This window comes from Bos indicus, chromosome 19 (genome assembly GCF_029378745.1).
Source record: "Bos indicus isolate NIAB-ARS_2022 breed Sahiwal x Tharparkar chromosome 19, NIAB-ARS_B.indTharparkar_mat_pri_1.0, whole genome shotgun sequence".
Classification (NCBI taxonomy): domain Eukaryota; kingdom Metazoa; phylum Chordata; class Mammalia; order Artiodactyla; family Bovidae; genus Bos; species Bos indicus.
Genome location: NC_091778.1, coordinates 51,244,307 through 51,270,244, shown reverse-complemented (window position 1 = coordinate 51,270,244; position 25,938 = coordinate 51,244,307). Strand labels below are relative to the sequence as shown.

The 25,938-nt window shown below is 49.0% G+C and overlaps 1 protein-coding gene across 1 annotated transcript; it reads right to left on the bottom strand.

Moving 5' to 3' along the window:
* Window positions 1-803: 803 nt before the first annotated feature.
* On the bottom strand, window positions 804-25,810 carry RAB40B (RAB40B, member RAS oncogene family). The gene is made up of 6 exons (XM_019982532.2): window positions 25,513-25,810; window positions 6,060-6,120; window positions 4,398-4,458; window positions 3,691-3,768; window positions 2,727-2,949; window positions 804-1,836 (listed from the first exon to the last, which is right to left on the bottom strand). Exons 1-6 carry the CDS (start codon window positions 25,652-25,654, stop codon window positions 1,565-1,567), a joined length of 837 nt encoding a protein of 278 aa, XP_019838091.2. The 5' UTR covers window positions 25,655-25,810; the 3' UTR covers window positions 804-1,564.
* Window positions 25,811-25,938: the final 128 nt, after the last annotated feature.

Here is a 25,938-nt window from a genome sequence, read left to right as displayed (position 1 = left end):
GCCCTCCCAGGCCCAAAGCCCCTTGCAGAGGGACCATCCCCTCCAGGCTTACCTGCTATGCCCTCACCTGCTCCCCTGTGGACATTTGTCCCCTTCATGCCCAGGGGGCTGGGTGACCAGCAGCAGCTAAGCTCATTCCTCCCCTCTGGGCCACACCTCCACCATCTCTGAAGGTGTCACTTTCTTTAAATTTCTAAAAACCTATAAATCAGGGACTTCCCTGGGTGTCCAGTGGTTAAGACTCCATACTTCCACTGCTGGGGGTGTGGGTTCAATCCTTGGTTGGGGAACCAAGATCCCACATGCCAGGTGGTACAGCCTCAAAAGCAAACAAAAACTATAAATCACCAACAGAAACCAAGGACATCTGGGTGTTTTCTCTTCTCTGAAAGTTATTTTTTTAATCCATTGTTGCATCTTCCATCTGCCACAGAGAGTCAAACCATAGAACCAGGAAGGAGGCCCTGCCGGGAGTGTTGGCAGAGTCAGCTCCAATCTTGACGTCACTCATGCTGGGCAGTGATGCCCCATGCACTGGAGCCAGAGCACCTCCCACTCTTCCTGTATAGACACAGGCTGGACAGCTTCCCCTTTGGGCCCCACTGTCTGCCTCTGCGTTCTTTTCAGGAAAAGGCATCCTTTCACTCCGTGGTTCAGGTCAGGGACACAGCCCTGTTGCCAATGCCAGGTACTAGCACTGACTGTGGTTAAGGTTAGGGTGTGGTAACTGAAATAGGCAATAAAGCAAATGGGACCAAGCATGATGGAAGTACACAAAACCAGGAAGAAGCAGCCCACGAGTCTACCAAGAGATGAGTATACTTTTTATTGTCAAGAAACGTCGATTCTTAAACAACAGTGCTCGCTTCACTCTTGGCTGAAAATGGCTCCGAGTGACATTCTCTTGCCAGTCTGGACGTGGTGTGACCATGCTGCGGTGTGCTTGCTGTAACTAGAAATATCTTTGGCATTTTCTTCCCTTTAGTGTCATAACTCGTAAAACATTTGTACAAAAAAATGTAGATTTACAGAAAATATGCATATAAATCACTTATCCTAAAATGTAGTAAATAACGTAGCAAAAACTTGATCAGATCCGTTTCATACACAAGCTGGACAAATTGGCTGTGCGTAATCTCTAACTTATCTATGGCGTTTTATAAATTAGTGCTTTGACATTAAAAAGGAGGTTTATAAAAAGACCCCTCATAGCATCAAAAACTCTTAATTTCTCTCTCCATTTCCACTTTTTGTAGTCCCTAGAATTTATACTCATCACAAACATATCACCATTCTTATAAAAAGTAGTTATTTTAAGAAAAAAGTTGCACTGCAATCATGATACGTTACATTCAAAATTCCATGTTATCAAGAGTTCTTCCCTTCATAAACACATGTCTGAAATAAGAGCCCCATGCCCATCCATGCAGAAGTATCTGGTAAGCGGGGTACCAGCCTCGGTTTCATTGCTCGGGGCCACATGGTCACCACGACACTGGCGGGCGTCTAGATCCAGAGCGGCCTCCCCCTCCCATCTGTGCCCCTCCTCTGCCTTGCACCCTCCTCAAGAGACTTTGCAGTTGTTCCTAGAGCAGCGTCTGGGGGGGCTTTGGGGGAGGTGGGTGCCCTTGGCTTTTCGGAGGCTGGTCCTCTTGTGGCTGGAGCCGGAGGCGAGGGAGCAGGGACGGCCGTGCGCCATCCTGGCGCTCAGGCCGGTGGCCATCGAGAAGGACTTGAGGTGGCTCCTGAGGGCCGTGGGCAGCGGCAGCCTGTCCAGCAGGTGCGCAGGCGTGCAGGACACCACTGCCCGGCAGCACAGGTCCTGCAAGCTCAGTACTTGGGAAAGGAAAGAAAACCCGGTTCACTTGCGTTGTCCTGGCGTGGGGCCAGCACCAGGGCAGCAGGACACCTGTCCACCCTCCGCTCTGGGACTCTGGGGCAAGACGTCAAGGCCCAGTCTCCCACCCTGTGCCTACGGGTGGCAATTAGAAATGGGTGGTCCTGCTTTCATCTTTTTAAACCCACTTTGCCTTCAAACTTGAGACCACCATCTTCCCTTGCACTGGGTCTGAGAGATGAGTCCTGCCCGGCAATGGCCAATGAGGTCTCCTGTGCAACCAGCTTTTGGGGCTTGAGGCCAAGGGCTTCAGGAAACGTGCTTCCCAACTGAGTAGCTGACCCAAAATAATGTGTTATCAGCTTTATAAAGACATACCGGAGAACACACCAGAAAAGCAAATGCTCTCACTTATATTTCACCTACATAGTTTGTTTTATGAGTCAGAGTCCCTGCTCAGATAGAGCAGGGCTCCCAAGGGGCCTTCTGGAAGCAGAGACTGTGTCTCACCCTTGGTGCGGTTAGGGCACTCCTCAACCCCTGGAGGATCAGACAGAAGAAACACAACCCAGGGTTTTGGTTCCTTTTAGAATCAAGGTCCTAACAACTTTCAGAACAGTACTTCTCAACTGGAGGCGATTTTGACTCCCTAGGGCATTTGGCAAAGTCTGGAGACATTTGTGCTTTTCACAAATGGGGGCAGGGAGACCAAGGATGCAGCTCACCCACAGCATAGGAGACGCCCCCACCTGAGGACACTCCATCCCAACTGGCTCTAGTGCCATGGGGCAGAAGCTCTGATTTATGAGAATGGAGACAGCGACCTGGGGCCAGGTCCTGGGAGGCTGAGCGCTGGAGGGGCTTCCTGGCAGCCTGGAGGAGCACCTACCCTTGCTCGGCCTCCAGAGCCGGTCCATCCCGTGCCGCAGCAGCACGATCCTGGCCAGCTCCATAAAGGACTCAGTGATGTTGAAATTGCACAGCGGGCTGACCTCGAAAAACGTCACACCCAGGCGCTCCGCGTAGGCCTGGGCCTGCTCCGTGGGGACCTGCCGCTTGAAGGCCAGGTGCAGGCGGTTCCCCACCAGGATCTTAGGGACCCCTGGGGCGTGCTAAAGGGAGACAAAGAGGCAAGGAAAGTGGGTCAGGCGCAAGCTTTGTTGTTGTAATGACAGGTGCCCTGGGGTGATATCCACCTAGAACTTCAGAATATGTCCTTTTTTGAAACTAGGGACTTTGCAGATGGAATTAGTTAAGATGAGGTCTTGGGGTGGACCCGACATCCCATTACTGTGTCATTATAAGAAGGGGAGAGGATGCACAGGGAAGGAGACACGTGATGGCAGAGCAGAGATGGAGTGAGGCGTCCACAGATCAGAGACCAGGGACTGTCAGCAACACCAGAAGCTGCAGGAGGCAGGAAGGATCCTCCTCTCAAGCAGAGGGAGCCAACACCTTGATTTTGGACTCTGACCCCAGAACTCAGAATGAGTTTCCTTTGTGTTCAGCCACACAGTCTGTAGTGAGCTGTTACAGCCACCCCAGGACACTCACAACGGTGGGTGGGACTGACCACTGGATGTCCCCGTTGGCAGCTGGGCCGGTCAGGGTGCCAGCAGGTAGCAGCCTAGTCACCACTGGTCAACCCACCTGACTGTGTGCAGGGCCTCATCCTGTGCTAGGAGGTGACATGTCCTCCCTGCTGTGGCTGGAGCCTTGTGCCCTGGCCCCCCGCCCGTCCCCGCCGTGGGCCCACAAGGAGGGCGTCCCCGCTGTGGCTGCAGCCTTGTGCCCTGGCCCCCTGCCCGTCCCCGCCGTGGGCCCACAAGGAGGGCGCCCTGGCCCTGTTGTACCTCATTGATCTCCTTAATCCACCGGTCGATGCCATCAAAGGACCAGCGGTTTGCGATGTCGTACACCAGGATCACACCCTGGGGAGGCAACGGTCACTTGTGGACAGACTGGCCAGCACGCAGGCCACTCAGGCACACACTCACAACGAGCTAAACAGTCATTCTACTTATTTTAACGCAAAACACCTTTTTTAAAATTTATGTGCCAAATGTAGCAGCTATATGATCATTTCCAGTGATAATTTCATAAGCTCATGGAGAAACCCACAAATGTGAAGGTGTGTTGGGTAGTGGAACTCAGTTCCCCACATTCATGAGCTGGTCCAGGGACATGGAACGTGGGGGGACTGCAGAGCCCACCCACCTGGACAGAGTTCCCACACGTGCAGACACACACTCATGTGAATGTGGTGCACACACAACCCACATGCCTGCATGTTTATCTATGTACATGCATAAATGCATGTGAACGCACACCACTCATGCACACGTATATACAAATGCAACATGCAACCACCACCCCACCCCACCCCACCCCGCCCCCGATGCTGAAGGCTTGGGAGTCACCAAACAGTCCACAGCACAACTTTAGACTCTGGCATCAGTTTATATGTGAGCTAATTGCTTTGTCCTCCAAGTATCCATTAAAGAGCATTCCGAAAGTCATTATTAAAGTCAGTTTGACCTCCCAGTTCAGGGGATGTTACCTGTGCGCCCCGAGAGTAAGAGCGGAATATGGTACAAAATCTTCCCTGACCCGACGTGTCCCTGGAAAAGATGTTGGAGGCCTGTAAGAAGAAATCACTGCTTCCTGACAACAAGGTTTTTGAACTTGGGAGCCAGAACATTGTATCATTGTCAGTCAGTGGCCATGCCAAAGGAAAGTCCAAGCCCCCAACGAAATGTTGGGCACATTTTCCCTGGAGAGATCCGGACCTTGAGATGTCCTTCTGGGTGCTTTCTCTTTTCTAATTATTTGAAAAGTCAACTAGAGAAAGTAGTAATGGGTTGAAGTGTGATGTGTTAGCCACTCAGTCGTGTCCGACTCTTTGCGACCTCATGGACTATAGCCCGCTAGGCTTTGCTGTCCATGGGATTTCCCAGGCAAGAATACTGGAGTGGGTTGCCATTTCCCTTCTCCAGAGTAATGGGTTTCCACATAATAATTCTGACATTTCAATAAATCTAATTTAGGTTTTTTACAAGTTGTATAATTTGGAGATAAAGCTATCTTTGGAATGTGAGTCTACACTGAGGGAGAAATAGGCCAAAGGATTTGGTGGGGTCACTCCACTTCCAATTAGCTCAAAAACATCATGGGAATTCCCTGACATCCAGTGCTTAGCACTCCTCGATTTCACTGCCAAGGGCACTGGTTCAGTCCCTGGTCGGGGAACTAAGATCTGGTAAGAAAAGATCTCATGAAGCCAGCCCTGTGGATACATCCCTATATTCCTCAATATGAGGAAGTGATCCTGGGATGCATTCATCAGGATAAAAAAGAAGAGCACTTTGGGACGGACTCCGCCCCGTCTCAGGGCATTTACTGAGATGGACCGACCACCCCAACCAGGCACAGGGGCTCCATTTCAGATGCCAAGGAAACAGGAGCAGCTGTTACAACAGCCTTCTGAGTCCAGGACAAGTTTGGATTGAGAGGGGAGCCCTCAGGAGGTCTCTGGGGAGGAAGGAAGGGAAAAGAGATTTGAGAGTCAGCAGGGACAGGGGCATCGAGCGGACATCATGGAGAGAGGCTTCCTGGGTCAGCCTTGGGAGCTTACTGCTCTTGGTTAGGGGTGGGTGGGGGTGGGAGAAGGGGCTCTGGGCCCTCTGGAGACACTTATGGCCTTGAGAGGTCTGGCGTGGTCAGGCGGGAGAATGGAACCATGCAGGTGGCCCAGGAGAGGGGATGACACAGGAGCTAGTGATGGTGGTCAGGAAAGCCACGTGGCGTGGGGGCAACCAGGGATCAGTCACAGCAGGAAAACCCTCGTCACCCACCCCTGGAGCTGGAGGGTCAGGAGTATCACACCAGAGCATCAGAACCAAGGCTGCTGGAGTAGGGACCAAGAAAGAGACCCAATTCAGAGCTGGGCGACACCCTGGCCTCTTACACTCCCACCCCTGTCCACCCTCCGCCCTGTTGAGCTTGATCACAGTGTATGGCCCCTCGGCACTAGCAAGACAGAAGAAGGCCACATGCTCTGGACTGACTCCGAGGCCCATGCAGATCTCAGCTCCCAAGGGACCTATTGGGTCAGGCTGGGGCTAAAGCAGTGGATCTTCCCTCGGGTGCCACCAGAGTCCCCAAGGGCCAGGACAGCTCCCCCCACCCCATGTTCAGGGGTCAGGAGGGACCCCTGACTCACCAGAGCTGCAGCTTCACCCTCCGGCCGTCCAGCAGGATGGTGGTGGTCTTGTAGTCGATTCCTGTGAAAGAGGGTCGAGGCAGCTTAAGTGCTAAGCACTTCCACAAAGTCTTGTTCAGGTAAAAGGTGCAGATCAGAGAGATAATCTCATGCTGGGGAAGAAAGGACTTCTCACTGGTGGGATCCAGCACTCACGGGGCAGCTGAACTGGGCCCTACTTGGACCCTGGCCCACCAGCCTCACCTACCTTCTATCTGAAGCAGGGTCTCCAACCTCCGCTCCTCCCTTACCACCACTGCCTCCAGCTCAGTGCCCAGGCCCCTGCCACTACCTGAGCGGTGGGCAGCAGGAGCCCCCAGAACAATTCTGCAGCTGGCTCTACACATGGCCTGCTGGCCCCAGGTTTGCTGAGAGACTGTGGGCAGCCCAGCCACACACCCTTGTCTCTGCTGGACTCAGGGCTAGAACGTGGCGCTCCTTTCCTCCAAGTTATCCCACTGCGAATGTAAGGTAAAAGTGTGTAGAAAATGAAATTAGTTATGAAGTATTTTCTCAACTATGCAAAGATGAAACATGTACCGATGTGCACAAGGGTGATGAAATAAAGTTCCTGTTCTATGGCGAGACAAGAAAAACTTAGACATAAATAGTTTTTCTGCCCATATGGACTGCCTCCCTCCTCCGCTTTATGTATTGGACATCTGCATTGACCACACCTCCATAGGAGACAACGTGCGTGCCTGCTAAGTTGCTTCAGTTGTGTCCGACTCCTTGTGACCCCATGGAGTGTAGCCCACCAGGCTCCTCTGTCCATGGGATTCTCCAGGCCAGAGTACTGGAGTGGGTTGCCATGCCCTCCTCCAGGGAATCGTCCCGACCGAGGGATCCAACCTGCATCTCCTGCATTGCAGGCAGATTCTTTACTGCTGAGCCACCGGGGAAGCCCACAGGAGAGAACATTCCTTCTTAATTTTGTAAACCATCAGGATGGCCTGGTCAGCACTTGATAACTCCTCAGGAGATAACCGTCTTTCGTAATGTTGTGAGGGATCATGATGACCCAGATTTGCTTTGGATGAGCAGACCTAGACTGTGTAAACCGTCAACGTGCCTTTTGATGTATATCCCTTTGTCTCAAAAACATTTATAACTGTGCTTTGACCTGTGACAGGCAGAGCAGTCCTCAGAGCTTTCCAAAAGACAGTCTCCCAGGTTATAATCCACAGGTTGGTGCAAATAAAATTTTGCATTACTTTCTTGAAAAATGTTAGTTTCTCAGTCACATCTGACTCTTTGCAACCCCATGGCTTCTCTGTTCGTGGAATTCTCCAGGCAAGAATAATGAAGTCGGTTGACATCTCCTAGCCCAGGGGATTTTCCCAACCCAGGGGTTGAACCTGGGCCTCCTGCATTGCAGGCAGATTTGTTACCATCTGAGCCACCAGGGAAACCCTTCATTTTCTTTCTTAGACTAATTGATTAATTTTTCATGGTGTAGTGGCAGGATATCAGAGACACCCACCAGAGGACACCGGGGGTCTACCCTGAATGGGCGCTCGGTATCAGCCTTCTGAGCCCCGCTGGCTCCTCAGTACTCCTCAGGTGTTCTGGTGAGCTCTCCTGATATCCGGATCTCACTGTTTAAGTGATGATCCTACAACTTGTATTTAAGGTTTTCTTTACTTGACTTGGAGTCTTAAGGGGCACTGGTGAATTTCCTTGGTAGAGTCCCAGGCAGGTCTGGGCAGGAAGCCCAAAGAAACATAGGCAGCTGGAGTTTTGTTAAATTTGGCTTCAATTAAGAAGAAAAAAGAAAAAAAAAAAACAACAAGTCGATACATGGTCTGACCAAACAGTTTGCCAGTGACACAGGACAGCCTGCTCAGCCCCAAGAACAAGGGACACCAGCTCCTGCCCGCCACAAGGTGTCCTCAGGTGACTGAGAACCTAACGGAGATGTCCGAGGATCGAGCCTCCAGACCTGCAGCAGTGCTGCAGCAGATCCCAGATCCCATTACGAGGATTAAGTAAACACTGTTCTGGGGACACACGAGATAAAAGCTGATCACCGAGTACTCCAAGCACCCATGATGGTTTTAGACTGTCAGAGGGTGAAACTAAGAAAAGTAAAGAAGTCGAGCCGATCCTGGGAGTAACTCCTTGGAGAGCTAGACTCAGAAACAGCACAAAGCTCATCAACCACACTGTCCTCAGAAAGTTGTTCAGATCGTATCTCATCTCTGAGCAACCAAATCAATAACGGGAAACTGCTTCAGAGGCCAGACAGCTCATGGATGGACAGTTACCGATGGGGACACAAGCTGGGTTTATATAGAACTGATGCTTGCAAGTGCTTACTTAATTGGGAATTAAAGGAAATCCTGCCCTGAAATGACCAAGTTGGGATTCTTTTTTTGGCATTCCAAAACCGATTTTTGTGTGAACACTCAGAGGAAGCCAGCAGAGGATAATTTCTTACTATGTCAGTCAGTCTCCAGGACCTCTGCCTGCAGGGTCTCCTGGGAACTAGAGTGATAAGAGCTTCTCTTTTTTCTAAAGTTGGATTGCATGCATGAGTACTAAGTCACTTCAGTCATATCTGACTCTGCAACCCTATGGACCGAAGCCTACCAGGCTCCTCCATCATGGGATTCTCCAGGCAAGAATACTGGAGTGGGTTGCCATGCCCTCCTCTAGAGGATCTTCCCGACCCAGGGATCAAACCTGCATCTCTATGTCTCTTGCATAAAGGCAGGTTCTTTATCACTAGTGCTACCTGGGAAGCCTTAAAATTGGATTAGCAGCAGAAAATATTTGTGGGGCTAGTTTCTTGGATCATTTGAATTGGAAAGGCTCCTAATTGTCAAAATTTCAAAAGACTCATCTTAAACTATTGTACCTGTTTTAATCTGTATGCAGAAGCCCCTAGGAGGGACTTCCCTGGACGTCTAGTGCTTAAGAATCCAGATTGCAATGGAGGGGATGCGAGTTCTACTCCTGGTCAGGATAGATCCTACATGTTGCCGAGCAACTAAACCCATGCGTCCTAACTACTGAGCCCAAGCCCACGATTAAGATCCCGCCGGCTGCAATGAAGACCCGACACAACCAAAAAAAGGCTTGTCTCCTGTCTTAAAGCAGGTCAAGGGCAATGCCACGTGTCTGGTGGGGATGGCAGAATATTCAGCCTCACATTCTGAGGACACATCATCCAAGTGTTTAGGACAGAGTATAGATTCCAGACAGTGTTTAGGTCAGTAGTTTTGGATCTGGGCAATTGCATCTTTTTAAAATAAATTTTTATTTATTTAATTTTATTTATTTTTGGCTGCACTGACTCTTCACTGCTACACTTGGGCTTTCTCTAGTTGTGGCAAGTGGGCTTATTGTGGTGGCTTCTCTTGTTGCAGAGCACAGGCTCTAGAGTTCAAAGTCTCAGTATTTGTGGTGTGTAGGCTTAGTTCCCAGACTAGGGATCAAACCTGTGTTCCTTGCATTGGCGGGAGAATTCTTAAACACTGGACCACCTGGGAAGTCCTGAAATTACATCTTGTAGTGACTACCAAGGACCTCTTTACAGTCCTTTAAATCCCTTCAAATGCTTATGTCCTTCCTTTTGCAATAGTCAGCACTGGGGCATATGTAGCATGAGACACCCACACACATGCACAATAAATAAATAGAATATATACACATTTACTAAATAGAGTGTATATGTGCATAATAAATAGGTATGAATGCATATATATATACATAATAAATACAATTATAATTATATATTTTTATATAAGCTATACATAAATTAGAGATACCAAGGGAGCATTTCATGCAAAGATGGGCACAATAAAGGACAGAAATGGTATGGACCTAACAGAAGCTGAAGATATTAAGAAGAGGTGGCAAGAATACACAGAAGAACTGTACCAAAAAGATCTTCACGACCCAGATAATCACGATGGTGTGATCACTGACCTAGAGCCAGACATCCTGGAGTGTGAAGTCAACTGGGCCTTAGAAAGCATCATTATGAACAAAGCTAGTGGAGGTGATAGAATTCCAGTTGAGCTATTTCACATCCTGAAAGATGATGCTGTGAAAGTGCTGCACTCAAAATGCCAGAAAATTTGGAAAACTCAGCAGTGGCCACAGGACTGGAAAAGGTCAGTTTTCATTCCAATCCCAAAGAAAGGCAATGCCAAAGAATGCTCAAACTACCGCACAATTGCACTCATCTCACATGGTGGCAAAGTAATGCTCAAAATTCTCCAAGCCAGGCTTTAATAATACGTGAACTGTGAAATTCCAGTGTTCAAGCTGGTTTTAGAAAAGGCAGAAGAACCAGAGATCAAATTGCCAACATCCACTGGATCATCGAAAAAGGAATAGAGTTTCAGGAAAACATCTATTTCTGCTTTATTGACTATGCCAAAGCCTTTGACTGTGTGGATCATAATAAACTGTGGAAAATTCTGAAAGAGATGGGAATACCAGACCCCCTGACCGGCCTCTTGAGAAATCTGTATGCAGGTCAGGAAGCAGCAGTTAGAACTGAACATGGAACAACAGACTGGTTCCAAATAGGACAAGGAGTAAGTCAAGTCTGTATACTGTCACGCTGCTTATTTAACTTATATGCAGAGTACATCATGAGAAATGCTGGGCTGGATGAAGCACAAGCTGGAATCAAGATTGCCGGGAGAAATATCAGTAACCTCAGATATGCAGATGACACCCCGTTTATGGCAGAAAGGGAAGAAGAACTAAAGAGCCTCTTGATGAAAGTGAAAGAGGAGACTGAAAAAGTTGGCTTAAAGCTCAACATTCAGAAAATGAAGATCATGGCATCTGGTCCCATCACTTCATGCCAAGTAGATGGGGAAATAGTGGAAATATTGAGAGACTTTATTTTGGGGGGCTCCAAAATCACTGCAGATGGTGATTGCAGCCATGAAATTAAAAGACACTTACTCCTTGGAAGTTGTGACCAACCTAGACAGCATATTAAAAAGCAGAGACATTCATTACTTTGCCAACAAATGTCTGTCTAGCCAAGGCTATGGTTTTTCCAGTAGTCATGTGTGAATGTGAGAGTTGGACTGTAAAGAAACCTGAGTGCTGAAGAATTGATGCTTTTGAACTGTGGTGTTGGAGAAGATTCTTGAGAGTCCCTTGGACTGCAAGGAGATCCAACCAGTCCATCCTAAAGGAGATCAGTCCTGAGTGTTTATTGGAAGGACTGATGTTGAAGCTGAAACTCCAATACTTTGGCTACCTGATGCAAAGAACTGACTCACGTGAAAAGACCCTAATGTTGGGAAAGATAGAAGGCAGGAGGATAAGGGGACAACAAAGGATGTGATGATTGGATGGGGGCTCAATGAATATGAATTTGAGTAAACTCCAGGAGTTGGTGATGGACAGGGAGGCCTGGTGTACTGCAGTCCATCGGGTCGCAAAGAGTTGGACATGACTGAGTGTGAACTGATACATATTTATATAGAGAGAATATAGAAATATATATTTATGGTTCAGTGGTAAAGGCTCCACTTTCAATACAGGAGACATGGGTTTGATCCCTGGTGGAGAAGATCCCCTGGAGGAGGAAATGGCAACCCACTCCAGTATTCTGTCCATGGGAATCCCATGGACAGAGGAGTCTGGTAGGCTACAGTCCATGGGGTCACAAGAGTCAGACATGACTTAGCAACTAAACCACCACCATCATACATAAAAGTTAACTTTGAGGTTGCTCAGACGGTAAAGAACCTGCCCGCAATGCGAGAGACCTGGGTTCGATTCCTGGGTCAGGAAGATTCCCTGGAGAAGGGAAGGGCTACCCACTGCATTATTCTTGCCTGGAGAATCCCATGGACAGAGATTACAATCCTTGGGGTCACAAAGAGTTGGATACGACTGAGGGACTAATGCTTTTTTTGCATACACACACACACAAATATTTAGTTTTTCCCTTGGAATGCTTAAAGGTTTTGCACTGTCTGCCTGAAGCAACACGTAAGTAGACTTGGGTATCTATTTTTGCATCTGGAGATAACATGGGCTTTGGCACATCTGTTTCCAGACAATGAGAGAGGATGCTTGCTACTCACAGGCTAGAGGGCTGTTTTCACTTTTATTCTAAAGGAAGTTAATCTACCGCATGAGCTGGGCTGGCTCCTTTGATTTAGAAAGTCTCCTAGCGTACTGATATTTTAGGTCCACAATAAAAAAAAAGTTTTCATAAATGTGAAAGAATTTGTTCCTGATGGTCTTCTTAAGCATACTATTAAAATGAGTTTTTAAAACTGTATTTGGTTTTTGTTTTCATGAGTTGTGGACGCACATGGCTTCAGGGGTCACATAATTCTCTAGGGCTTGGTGTGGAAAATGTACCACACCTGTGTTCCACTCTCCATTTTCTTTCTTTCTTTAGATTCACTGCACAGCTTGTAGGATCTTAGTTCCCTGACCAGGGATTGAACCATGGGCCCATGGCAGTGAAAGCACCAAGTCCTAACTACTAGACTGCCAGGGAATCCCATTCACTCCCCATTCCAGTCTTCACTAGTCCCTTCTTTTGCTGTGTCTCTCCAAACTTCTAAACAACGTCCTTATATTCCTACTTCCTGACTTTTCAGTTTTAGGCATTAATCAATTTTCCATTACAGAAGGTGAAAATATAGTTCTCTTTCGCTGACGTACCCCCGCCTCTATCCCTAACACACACTCTCTCTCTCGTTTATACATGCACACACGGACAGAGACTAGTTATGTTGCTGTTTTAGCTAAATCAATACTCAATTTTACATCAATGTGACCAAGTGAACACTGTCCAGAATGGAACCATGTGGTATACTGTGTTTATTTGTCCTTCATGTATGATTTGTTTTTGTTCTGGGTCCACCATGTGACATGTGGGATCTTAGTTCCCCAGCCAGGGATCCAACCTGTGTCCCCTACATTGCAAGACAGATTCTTAGCTGGATTTCCAGGGAAGTCCCCATTTTTTGTTTGTTTGTTTGTTTCTGCTGGAGTTAAAGATTGCCTTTTGGTTTACTCGCTTAGTTTTCCCTGCATTTATCACTAACTCCTCCCTATGGTCTCCCTAGTCATCTAAATCTCTAGATGTGGGCCTATCTGAACTCAATGAAGAGTGACTGCCCTAGACACAGCATAAATAAGTGTCTAGGCTGTCCTCACTCTTACCGCTGAGGTAAGAAATAATTTTCCTTCAGAAACGCAATCTGACCTTTCCTCTGGCAGGGTATGAGGGGATCTTCTCCTTGGTGTTGCTGTTTTGCAGTTGCAAACCTTAGTATGGGGCATCTTTAGTCTTCTTTGTTTTGCTGACCACTCAACAGCTCTTTCAATCTGGAGATGCAAATCTTTCAATTCGGGGAAACTTTTTTTCCCGTATTTAGTTATTTGGCTGCACTGTGCCTTAGCTGCGGCTCCCAGGCTCTCTAGGTGTGGTACAAAGGCCTAGCTTCCCCGCAGTACATGAGATCTTAGTCCCAGACTAGGGATCAAACATTAGATCAATTCACCTTGCATTAGAAGGTGAATTCTTAACCACTGGACTACCAAAGAAGTCCCTGGGAAAACTTTCTTGACATATGTTTTCCTCCTCTGGGGTCTTATTAATAAGACGTTGGCTTTCTTTGGAAATTTTATTTCTGCCATCACATTTGCAATTTCCAAGATCTTTGTCGTTTTTTTGGATTTCTCGCTTTTGACATTTTGCCTCTGGTCACAGCTGCAAAGCTCCTACTGGACCAGCCCTCCTGCAGATAACAACTCTCAGCGGTGGACATGATATAAAAACCAGTGAGCTGATGACCCTGGAGAGTGACTGGCCAAGCAGGTAGGAGAGAGAGCGTCTTCACTGTTTTCTCCACATTGGCATCATAGCTTGCAACAGTCGTATAGTTTGGAGTTGCCCGGGGCCAGCTTCCTCCCCAGGTGGAAATTAACCTAACACAGAAGAAGCAGGGATGGGGCATGTGCAGAGAGCAGCTTTGAGGAGAAGGAATAGTGGAGAGTCCAGAATGGCTCAGCCTTGGGATCTAGCCTGAAACTAGGTGCACCCCTCAGCCTGTCAGTTACATGAGGCCACACAACTCCTCTTTGCTTAAGCTTCTTTGAAAGGATTCTTTTTTTGCACCAGAAAATGCTCTGACAGAAAACCCATGAAGCAGTGACTGGAGAGAGAGGCAGAGGAAACTTAACACACAAATCTTGGAAAAGGTACAGAAGTACCTTTTAACATCTTCCCAAAGCAGAGCATAATGCCCTCTACATCCCAGAGTTTCGCTAATAGTAAAAATGTATTTGGCCTTTCCAGGTGGTGCTAGTGGTAGAGAATTTGCCTACCAATGCAAGAGACCCAAGAGACACAGGTTCAATCCCTGGGTCAGGAAAATACTCTGGAGTAGGAAATGGCAACCCACTCCAGTTTTCTTGCCTGGAAAATCCATGGACAGAGGAGCCTGGAGGGCTATGGTTTGTGGGGTCACAGAGTCAGACATGACTTAGCGACTGAACACCAAACATGTATTTGAAAGAAAATCTAGGGACTTCACTGGCGGTCCAGTGGCTAAGACTCCATGCTCCCAGAGCAGGGGGCCCATCTCTGGTTGCGGAACTAGATCCCACATGTCGCAACTAAGACATGGTGCAGCCAAATAAATAAAAATAAATAAATTTTAAATTTATTTAAATCATTATCAGCGATAATGATCTAACTATTAATATTTGGGACCCAAACTGAACGATGACTCTGGTGGTAGTTCTTATCAGGGCCAGTCCCTGCCGGCTCACCTGCGCTCGGCACACCAACCCTGATGCCTGGGACCCTCAGGCACCCTCCCCGAGTCATGTGTGCTTTGGAGACCCAGGTGGTCTCCATCAGTATTAATGTCCTTTAGTGCTGAGACCCATCCTTCTTCCTGCACAGACCCATCTGTGCAGCTGAGTGCTCCACTCCCATGGTAGGCACCTCGTTTATCCCTGTAGCTGAGAATTTGGGACGGGGAAGAACAGGGGAGGTTGTGGGTGAGGGTTGGGGGGATGGGAAATAAAGTTTGAGAAAACATGCCTCCCCTTTGATCTGTAGGGTGGAAAGTGGGAGCAGAGATGGGCTGGCCCACCGGGGACCCCACAGGTTTCCCATGTAGGACTGTGAAGACCCTGCAGGGAGAAGCTCTGTGGCACCTGGGAAAATCCCATTCCTGATGACCAGCAATTTCCTCCTTCTTTTTTTTTAAATTTAATTTATTTTTTATGGAAGGATAGTTCCTTTACAGAATCTTGCTGTTTTCTGTCAAATCTCAACATGAATCAGCCATAGGTATACAAATATCCTCTCCCTTTCAAACCTCCCTCCCATCTCCCTCCCCATCCCACCCCTCTAGGTTGATACAGAGCCCCTGTTTGAGTTTCCTGAGCCATACAGCAAATTCCCATTGGCTACCTATTTTACATTTGGTGATGTAAGTTCCCATGTTACTCTCTCCATACATCTCACCCTCTCCTCCCCTCTCCCCATGTCCATACGTCTATTCTCTATGTCTGTTTCTCCATTGTTGCCCTGTAAATAAATTCTTCAGTACCAGTTTTCTGGATTCCGTATATATGTGTTAGAATACAGTATTTATCTTTCTCTTTCTCCCTCCCTCTTCTTGTGCCTCAGTTTCCCGGATGGCTCATGTCTGAGACCTGCCACCAGCCATGGCCTCAGATCAGCACAAGCTCCATTCTTGCCCAGGCCTCTGGGCCCCAGAAGATAAACCCTCCGTCAAGGATGTGCCCACCTCAGAGAAGCCCCCAAGTCACACCTATCCATGCCAGGTTCAAAGCCTGATTGTAAGAAGGGTCTCTTTTTTCATACACTTATTTATTGAACCGTTTTTTTTTTTTAATGTTCCTCCATTTATGTGTTCGCTCTGTGCCTATTTATTGCACTTCCTCTTCTCTGACTCTCTTGCTTTTTGGTTCATAGTTTTGACAGCAGTAGTGTCCATGTTAGGCTCAGAATGTATAACACACATTCGGTGCACTCAGCCCATTCACCAAGAGCTCTGTCCATCAAAATAAAATAAAAATACACAAAAGTCCTTGAACAAAGCCTGTCGGAATGTTCACTGAGTGAATCAGAACAACAGAACAAGAAGAGAGATAATTTTAGCCTAAAAGAAAAAGCAAATGTCAACTGCCAAGCCACTCCTTACACTTTGAGGCCACCGGATGTGTAAATAATCTATTTCAGCTTCTCCTGCACCTGCTGAATTCTCTCTCTATGACTTAGAGGACCCAGACATGTAAATACTGGCTAAGTATCATTGACGAACGTATTCATCATGAGAACCTGACTTTTGAGAACATGCCTTATGTTGAATTAAAATATCTGAAAGCAGAGTGCTGGCTGCCAGGGGTGTGGGAGGGTCCAGGTTTCTACTTGCAGGGGCGAGGAAAATGTTCTAAAATTAGAAAGTTACAGGGTTGTGAATGTCTCAAATGCCACTGAATGATTCACTTTAACACGGTTGCATGTGTGCATGCTAAGTCACTTCAGTTGTGTCCAACTCTTTGTGACCCTGTAGCCTGTAGCCCACCAGGCTCTTTTTGTCCATGGGGCTTCTCCAGGCAAGAATACTGGAGTGGGTTGCCATGCCCTCCTCCAGGGGATCTTCCCAACCCTGGGATTGAACCCAGGTCTCCCGCATTTCAGGCGGATTCTTTACCGTCTGAATCACCAGGGAGGAAAATGTGTTCCTTGCACATTTCTCCTTCCTGGTTTTTCTCTTGGAGATAGCAAAGTGGGGACTTCCCTGGCGCTCCAGTGGTTAAGACTCCAAACTTCCAGTTCAGAGGGTGAGGGTTCAATCCTTGGTCAGGGAACTAAGATCCTACACATAGTGTGGACAAAAAGACAAAAAAAAAAATAGCAAAGTAGTTTGACCCGAGTGTCTCCAGCCTCCTCATGGCCTGGCTACCCCAGCTCATCCACACAGCTCCCAGCTCTTAGCTGCCCCAGCTAAGAGCTGCCCATTTGGGGGCTCCCCATTAGGGGGCTAAACTCTCCCATGCCTTCCCTGGCAGGAACAGGACCACTGTCATGCCCACCTTTTCCCCTAACAATCTATGTGCTAAGCTACTGCATTCAGGCCTTGTGAAATCCCGCAGCAAGGACAAGCTCCACAGACCAGATACTGATGGGACCCAGTACATCACCTACCATGAATGAAATTAGGGGTCATCCAGAGTTTCCCCTATCACTCAATATGGCCCAATGACTACCCCTTCTTTCCAGAGCCCTGACACATCAGAGGGTCCCAGGCCCTTCAAACTGCAAGGCTGCCCCTGCCACATCTTGAGGTCACCCCTTAATGTGGGCACTGCTTAGACCTGGACTCAGGCCACCAGCCGGGCTCAGTTGTCGTGTTACTGAGTCTAAGCTCCCTCTGCTCGCCACACAACCCGTCAGTGAATCCAAGAGACAAGGTGTTGAGGCACGGAATACGATGAAAGCCAGCTGACTGAGAAGGTGGCATAAATAAGTGGAGAGAAATAACGTGTTCATGGACCGGATTGATAGACCCAGTATAGTTAAGTTGGCAGCTCTCCCCAAATGGATTCATAGATTCAATCAAAAATCCTGGTTGGATGTTTTGGGGGGGTAGATTGACAAAGCTAAATTTTATATGGAAAACGAAAGGAATTAGTATAGCTCTTATGAGGCAAGGAAGACCCAGTGCAGCCAAAATTAAACTTAAAAAAAAAAAAAAACCCACCCAAAGAGACAAGTCATCTGTATTAGCAAACTGATGAAATGCTGGTAGCATCTTAAGCCAGCGTGCTGCAGTCAGATGCGCTTTAGGAGCCCCTGGAGCCCCTGCAAATGGGTGGGTGGACCGGCACCCTGCTCCTAGAGAGGAGGAGGGGGGAGGGTGACCCAGGTTGAGTGGGGAATTTGGTTGAGGCCTCCAAGGAGGCAAGCTCACTTCTGAAGAAGGTAAACCCTGAAGATGTCACAGAAACTGCTGTCTTACATCATAGCCCCTTTAAATTGTCTTCTTTGTGGATCTGACAAAATCTACATAACTGATATTTTTAGGTCCAAGCCCCCCGGGCGTTGCAGCTCTTCTGTTTTTATTTATATACAATTCACTTTTTGCCCCCAGTTAAGCTAAAGAAGCCTGGAAAGTGTGAAACAGAAGTTCAAAGCAATCTCTTAAGGTGAAGTGAGCCCACCACAGCCTGCAAGTACTCAGTAACATGCCAGCCATTTCCATACAACTTGCTACTTCTCTTCACCCCTAACAGTCGCCACATGGACCCTGAGCTCCTGGGCCAGCCATGAGTAAGCAGGTGTGGCTGGCAGGACCCGGGCAGGACCTGGAGGCTGTGATTACCTGGCTGCTCTCACCTGGCAGCCACCAGGCGTCCCATGACAGTGGCAAAGGACACAGGGAGGGGTGGCTGGGCCTCCCGCTCTGGTAGCTGAGTCTCTTACAACCTGGACTGGCTAGTTCTGAGCCCTTCCCTGCCCATTACCTAAAGTCAGGTTCACCCTGGACTGGGGGCTTGCAGGGGTTAGAGGTCAGACTAAAGGGGCTGTCTCCACTTCAGGGAGAAGATCCCACAAAGACACAGGAGAGGTAGGACTTACTCAAGGACTTTTAACGAGAAAATCTCATACAAATACAATTTTATTGTTTTCAAATACGTGGAAGTATTTATGACGTAATTTTAAAAACCCAATGCATTAAGTTTACTGAGTGCTCACAAGTGGTACTGAGGGAGATGAAGGAGTTTGACCATGAAGAAGGATAAAACACGACTCAATTCTCAGTTCAAACTGGAAAGTGATGACTTTATAAATCGTGTTTTGAATCCTAAAGTGGTTGCCCAGGGAGACGGGCAGAGTCCCTGTAAGCTGTCTGCAGCATCTAGAAGGTAGCAGGAGAGAGTGGGCATCTCCTGGCAGAAAGACTGTCAAAGGCAAAGAGAAAGGACAAATAACCTATTTCATGCCATGGTTCTTCTACACTCTCAATAAGTGGGAAGTGTTATTTTTAGCTCTTGGCAAAGATGAAATGGAGAAAGAAAGATGGGAGCTTCCTGCTGGGAAAAGGAAGCTGGAGAAAGAGTCAAAAGAAAGTAGTCGGAGAAACAGTGAGTCTCCTGTTGGGAAGGAAAAAAACTGGAAGGCAAGAGATTGTAGCTTTTGATGTCAGTTTGATCCACTCCCATCACTCAGGAAATGAACAAAATGTAGAAACTCAGCAATCAGGGAAGGAAAGGGTATGAACCTGGCATCAGGAACACCCCAGCCTGAGCCCAGGGGGAACCCAAGATGAACAGAAGACAGAGCCCAGCTACAGCCTTGATTCGCCACCTTCTGGATACCAGCTGTTGAGGCCTTCTTTCCATTTCTGCCCAGAGCAGGACTTCCAAGGGGTGAAGAGGTAGGACTGAGCACCAACCCACTGGACAGAAGTGAGGCTCCAGGGCCAGTAAGGGCCCGGTAGGACCCTGAGTGTGCATGTCAGCCATGGGAAGGAAGGACAGCTCCTTGGGCAATGGGCCACCCAGTGAGAGGTCTCCACAGCTCACATGCACCCTCCTGCTCCTCCCAGAACTCAGGTTGCAGGACAGGGTCAGGAACCTGAGGCCCCCGCCCTCCAACTGTAGGCTAGGAGGCAAACAGAAGGTCCTTGGTGGAGAAGCCAGGCCTCACCAGACTGTGTCAGAGCACAGACTACATGCAGGTGGAGCTGCCCCGGTATGAGACAGACACAGGGATACACAGCAGACCCGCCTGCAAGCATGGAGCAGACCCGCCTGCAAAGCAGAAAGCCTGCAGGTGGGGGGTGTCTGGTGCCCCGGCTGTGACAAGTGACAGAGCAGTGTGAGGGGAAGGGGGTCTCTACTGGGTATCCAACTGGAAAAGAATGTGTCTTGACCTCCACCCCACACCATTCCTCAGTCCAGTGGGACAGCATCCACCAATGTCAGAGATAAGACAGTGGAGCCTCAGAGGACACCCCCAGCCTGGGACAGACAGAGACTTGTTCAGCACCCAGAGTCCCCCCCATGAATACCCATCATTTGGATTATGTAACAATGAAGGGTTTCAGTACTTAGAAATACTATTAAAGGGATTAAAGGCAACACATCAACACATGAGTAGATAACTCACGATACGTATTTCTGACAAGAAACTCACAGCCAGAATGTATTTTTTCAAACACCCGCACTGCCCAGTAAATTCAGCCTAACGGAAAATGGACAAAAGTGTTCAATGTCATCAGTCATTAGAGAGGTACAAATTCAAGCTACACTCTACTTTCCAGAAGGGCTAGAATGCAAAAGAACAAGAACCAAGTGTTGGTACGGATGTGGGCAAACAGAACTCCCAAACTTGGCAGCAAGAGTCTAAATTGAAAATATTTTCAGTGTATCTTCTTAAGTTAAACATATGCGTGCCACAATACTCAGCCGTCCCAGGTATATTCTGACAGAAATAGGTCTTTGGTGTTCCAAAGACTCACAGTGGACACGTTCACAGCAGGACTAATCACAACAACCAGAAACTGGAAACCACAGAAATGCCAACCCCAGCAGGATGGGTAGATAGATAGATCACGGTGCATTCACACCAGGGATATCATAAACCATCCACAACCATATATGACCCAGGAGAGTCTTATACAATGAGAGCAAGAGAAGCAGTCACAGTACAGCTCTAATTTTTACACAGAATGAATGAAAAAGTAATGACCCGCAATGTCAGAAGCCCGGGCAGCGGTCATATTTTGGGGTGTTGTGGCTGGCGGAAGGGTTGGGGGCCCAGGAACCTGTTGGTGTTGGGCTTCCGGGGTGCTGGTTGCATGGGCTTGTTAGCTTTGTGAAAATTCACTGAGCTATGCAGTGATAATAGGTACATTTTCCTATATGTATGCGTCATACTTCAATAAAAGTTTAAAAAGGAATGGAAAACAACTCAACTTGTAAGGAAATGTGAGCCCAGGAGCAGACGGAAATTCATCCCAGTTACTTCATGCAATGGAACAATCTAATAAAACCATGAAGTTGGTAAAATAGTTCAAAGAAGAGTTTTTTAAATGAACTTGTAAAGAAGTTTTTAAAAATTGAAAAAGAGGAAAATTTTAAAAGTAAGGAAAAATGAGAGAATTCTCTGCTGGTCCTGTGCTTAGGACTCTGTGCTTTCACTGCTGAGGGCATGAGTTTGATCCTTGGTTGGGAAACTAAGCTACTCCGGTATTCTTGCCTGAAGAATTCCATGGACAGTGGAGCCTGGCAGGCTACAGTCCATGGGGTTATAAAGAGTTGGACACAACTGAGCTACTAACAGGCAGAATAATGGCCCATCAAAGAGGTCCATGTCCTAATTCACAGAATTTGTGGATATGTTAGGTTACATGGCAAAGGGGAATTAAGTTTTGCTAGTGAGGTGATCTTAAGATACAGAGATTATTCTGGATCATCTAGTGGCCCCAGTGTGATCACACGCGTGCGTGCTAAGTCTCTTCAGTCATGTCCGACTCTTTGCGAGCCTACACATTGTAGCCCGGCAGGCTCCTCTGTCCATGGGGTTCTCCGGGCAAGGATACTAGGGTGGGTTGCCGTGCCCTCCTCCAGGGACCTTCCCAACCCAGGGACTGAACCCATATGTCTTACATCTCCTGTATCGGCAGGTGGGTTCTTTAGCACCACCTGGGAAGCCCAGTGTGATCACAAGCGTTCTTAAAAAGGAAGCAGGAGGCAGAGTCCAGCTCAGAATGATGAGATTCGAGAAAGACGCACCCCCCCACCCCGGCCCCCGCCCAGCTCCCACTGCTGGCCCTGAAGGTGGGGGAGGACCTACAGGCCAAGAGACAAAGGCAGGTTCTAGAATGCGGAAAAGGCAGGAAAACAGACTGGCCACTAGAACCTCCAGAAAGGAATGCAGGCCTGCTGATCTTGACTTTAGCCGATGAGATTGGGTTGACTACCACCCCTCAGAACTGTAAGAGAATTTGTGTTATTTCAAGCCACTACATTTGTGGCAATCAGCCCAGCAGCCACAGGAAACCAATACAACTGGTGTCACTGAAGTAGAAACACCAATAAATGCACCAGAAGATGTTTTGAGAACATAAAATAAATTTCCCTAAAATTGAGAAAAAAAATCTGCAAATTGAAAGAGTACTCAGTGTGCCAGGAATTCAAAATGAAGCTTTCAGCTCTGAGACATGGTCTGGTTAAGCTCATGAAATGAAGCAAAAAGAAGGAACCCGTCAGAAATTCATGAAGAAAATGCAAATCACCAGTATGGGAAAAAAAAATCAGCTGTCTTCAGGCTTCCCCACATCCAATGGCAGAGGATGGAGCAGCGCTTACAAAGGTTGAGGGAAAGAAAACAGCAGTTGAGACTATTACACCCAGCCAAGACAGTGTTCAAAGATAGAGGCAAAGGACAGTGACATGAAAATGCTTAGGAAACACTCATGAGCCCTTCCTGAAAAAATGATTGAAATGAAATTAGCAATCAGAGGGATAGCAAAATAAAAGATTACCAGTGAGCACAGAGTACTCTGAAATACTGAATTAACACTGAGCAATTGTGGGCACTGTAGCTACTATGCAGAATTGGGTATTTGGAACCTGGGCACCTGAACATACAAACAGGCTCTGAACTCAGGGATAGGGTGGAGGGAGATGGGTTGTGAGGCTGAAAGGCCCTTGCCTTTTCTGCCAGAAGCACCCACACTGTTTCAGAGTGAAATGTGTTTTTAAAATAATAATCATGATGATTCCAATTTCTGCCAATTTTTCATAATCTCTTTTCAGTTTTGAATAGTTTTATTTATTTTTGGCTATGCTGGATCTTTGGTGTTATGTGGGTTTTCTCTAGTTGTGGCAAGTGGGGGCTACTCTCTAGTTTTGGTGTGCGGGCTTCTCACTCTGGTGGCTTCCCTTATTGCACAGTGTGGACTCTAGGGCATGCAGGTTTCAGAAACTGCAGCACCTGGGCCCAAGAGTTGCAGCTTCTGGGCTCTAGAGCACAGGCTCAATAGTTGTGGCACACAGGATTAGTTGCTCCTCATCATGTGGGATCTTCCCAGATCAGGGATTGAACCCGTGTCTCCTGCATTGGCAGGCAGATTCTGTACCACTGAGCCACCAGGGAAGCCCCATAGTCTCTTTTCTTAATCCAAGAAGAATCTTTTAGTAAATCAAAAACCCACAGAGGGCGCATCTATCATATCAGTTCTTTTCTGCAGTGTCTCAAGCCAAGCTGACAAGACCTTTTGTGGAACATGTCTTTTTAGCCTAAATCCTCCCTCTGTGTCAAGGAAAAAACTTCAGGAGAAATCCCTATCTAGTTGTTAGAAGTCTCGGTTCAGCACATAGAATGAAAGTAACAGCAGAAGCACCAAGCCCCCATTCGCACTGTATCTGCTGAATGTTTTGTTACTTCACCTCCGGCCCATCCATTCACTGAGCCGCACACCAAGAGGACCCAGCTGAGGAGGAAACAGTCACAGCTCCCCACTCTCATAGAGCTTAAACCCAGCACTGCGCTGTCCAGCACGTCTGCTGCCTCACAAGTGGCTGTCCAGCACTACAAATGTGGCTAATGCACACTTTTAGGGCTTCCCCAGTGGCTCAGTGGTAAAGAATCCACCTGCAATGCAGGAGACCTGGGTTCCATCTCTGGGTTGGGAAGATCCCCTGGAGCAGAGCACGGCAACCCACTCCAGTATTCTTGCCTGGAGAATCCCATGGGTGGAGGCTATCATCCATAGGGTTGCAAAGAACTGGATGCGACAGAAGTGACTGAGCACGCACACTTTTAGTTGTATTTCCCTCTAACATGCTTTAAGTGTAAAGAACTACATGTAGCTGATGACATCATCTTGGACAGTCTGTTCTAGAATCAGAATCTGCCTTTTCTTAGAACCAGGGGGTGACTGTTACATGCACTGCAGTGTGAGAATGGATCCAGAGGGGATCAGCTCATGCCCCCATCTCAAACCTTCCCCAACTCAGTGTGCTGCCCATTGTCTTCTCAGTCCTACCCTGGCTGACCAGGACAAGAAGCACCCCCAGGCTGGCTTGAACATTAAGATTCCATTCCCTAGGCTGCCTTCCTCAGCTACCCAGGAACCAGACAGCAAGCAGCAGCCTCTGTATTGGAAATGTGGCTCCTGCCCCTGAGATGTTAGCTCAACGGTGAACATCCACAGCTCTCCTTCCACAGCCACTCAGCCTGCACCAGCCAAGCAGCCTTTGGTGGGTAAAGACCCGGGCACTGCGGGAACACCTGGTCCTCCCGCCTCTTGGCCCAAGTTCCTCCCGCTTTCCTCCCTGCGGCCTTTCTTTTCCTCCTAATGTCCACCCTCTTTCAGGGGCTGCTGCTCTCAGACCAGAAACTTCTTGGACCCCCTGTAGGCTGCCATCGGGTGCTCTGGTCTCCCCTCACCCTGGGGCCCTCATTCTCTGTCGATCCTTCCCTTCTTGCACCCCAGACCATGCTCCCTAGGTCACTAGGGTTCCTTGCCCTTTCAGGCCTGTCCACCAGGAGGAGGAGCCCCTCCACATACAGGGAACCCTGAAGAAGCCTCGAGATGTGTCCTCTGTGCTTTCTCTCCCTCCCTTTCCATCCGACCCACGCGCAGAGCCACCACCTGTGAGCCTGCCCGCGCTGTGCTCGGATCCCACGCTCCCAGCCCCTCGCGCCGGCATCGCATCCGCAGGCGTCCTTTCCAGACTCGTCGTGTGCCAAGTGCGACCTCCCGGCAGGACACCCAGGAGCAGCCCCGCCAACCTTCCTCCCCAAACCCGGACTGTGTGGTCGTACGCTCTCCTCCGTCTGGCAGTCACCCCCAGGTCGGGAGGACCCCAGCGCCCCATTCAGCCGCTCGCTCCCGCCTCACGCTCAGAGTGCGCGCGTCCCAGCCTCACTCCCACTAGTCCCCTGGGTCCCCCATGTCCAGGGTTTGGGGTGTGCAGCCGGGGCTGCCCGCGTCGTGCGGGCGGGATTCAGGCAGAGACTCGACGGCCCTAAGCCCGGTGCTCCCCTTCCAGGTCCCGCGTCCCCTTCTCTTTCACAGTCCCGGCGCGCTCCACCCCTCCTCCCCTTGCCTCGGGGGCCTCGCTTTCCCTCCCAGGCTCCGCGGCCCCAGCTCCCCTCCCTGATCTCCCTATTCCCTCCGCCCGCGGAACGCTCGCCTTCGGGACCCCGTACCTCCCCGGCCTCTTTTGCTCGGCTCTTTGGCGACCCTCGCCGGGCCAGCTACCCCTCTTCGCAGCCCCCGCGCTCTCCACCCCCTCTTCTCTCCTCTCCTCCCCTGCACCCCGCCCCCGCCTAGCTCTCGGGTCTGCGCCCCTCTCCTCCCCAGCCCCCGCGCGCTCCACTCCCACTCCATCCCGGCCCGGCGCTCACCCGCGGGGTGGCCATACGGGGACTCGGCCGCACCGTCCTGCAGGCTCGCCAGGATCTCGCCTTTGCCCACGTCGCTGTCGCCCACCAGCAGGAATTTGAGCAGAAAGTCGTAGGCGCGGACCGGGCTGCCCCCGGTGCTCATCTTGCCGCGCCAGCGCCCGCGCCCATGCCCAGCCCACGGGACAGCGCAGAGGCGGTGGCCTGGCAGTCCAGCGCCGCGCGGGTCCAGAGGTCCCTGGAGCACTGCGAGCCCCGCGGTCCCAGCAGCCTGACAGCGCGCACTCGGGCTCCGCCCAGCCATTGGCTGACCGCAGTTGCTAGGGCGGCTGTACGCTCTCATTGGCTGGCTGCCCATCCATCTCGCTTTCGTCTCCTCCTCTAGGCCGTTCCCATCCGCCCCTCCTGGGAACCTACGGTCTCTGCTGC

Bases quoted from the DNA above. Each gene is read 5' to 3' on its own strand.
- RAB40B (XM_019982532.2), bottom strand. From the start codon at position 25,654: ATGAGCACCGGGGGCAGCCCGGTCCGCGCCTACGACTTTCTGCTCAAA. The intron at 4,459-6,059 runs GTGAGTCAGGGG...CATCTTTTCCAG, and splicing joins AGGGTGAAGCTGCAGCTCTG to GGACACGTCGGGTCAGGGAA. The intron at 1,837-2,726 runs GTAGGTGCTCCT...TCCTTTCCCAAG, and splicing joins GCTCTGGAGGCCGAGCAAGG to TACTGAGCTTGCAGGACCTG.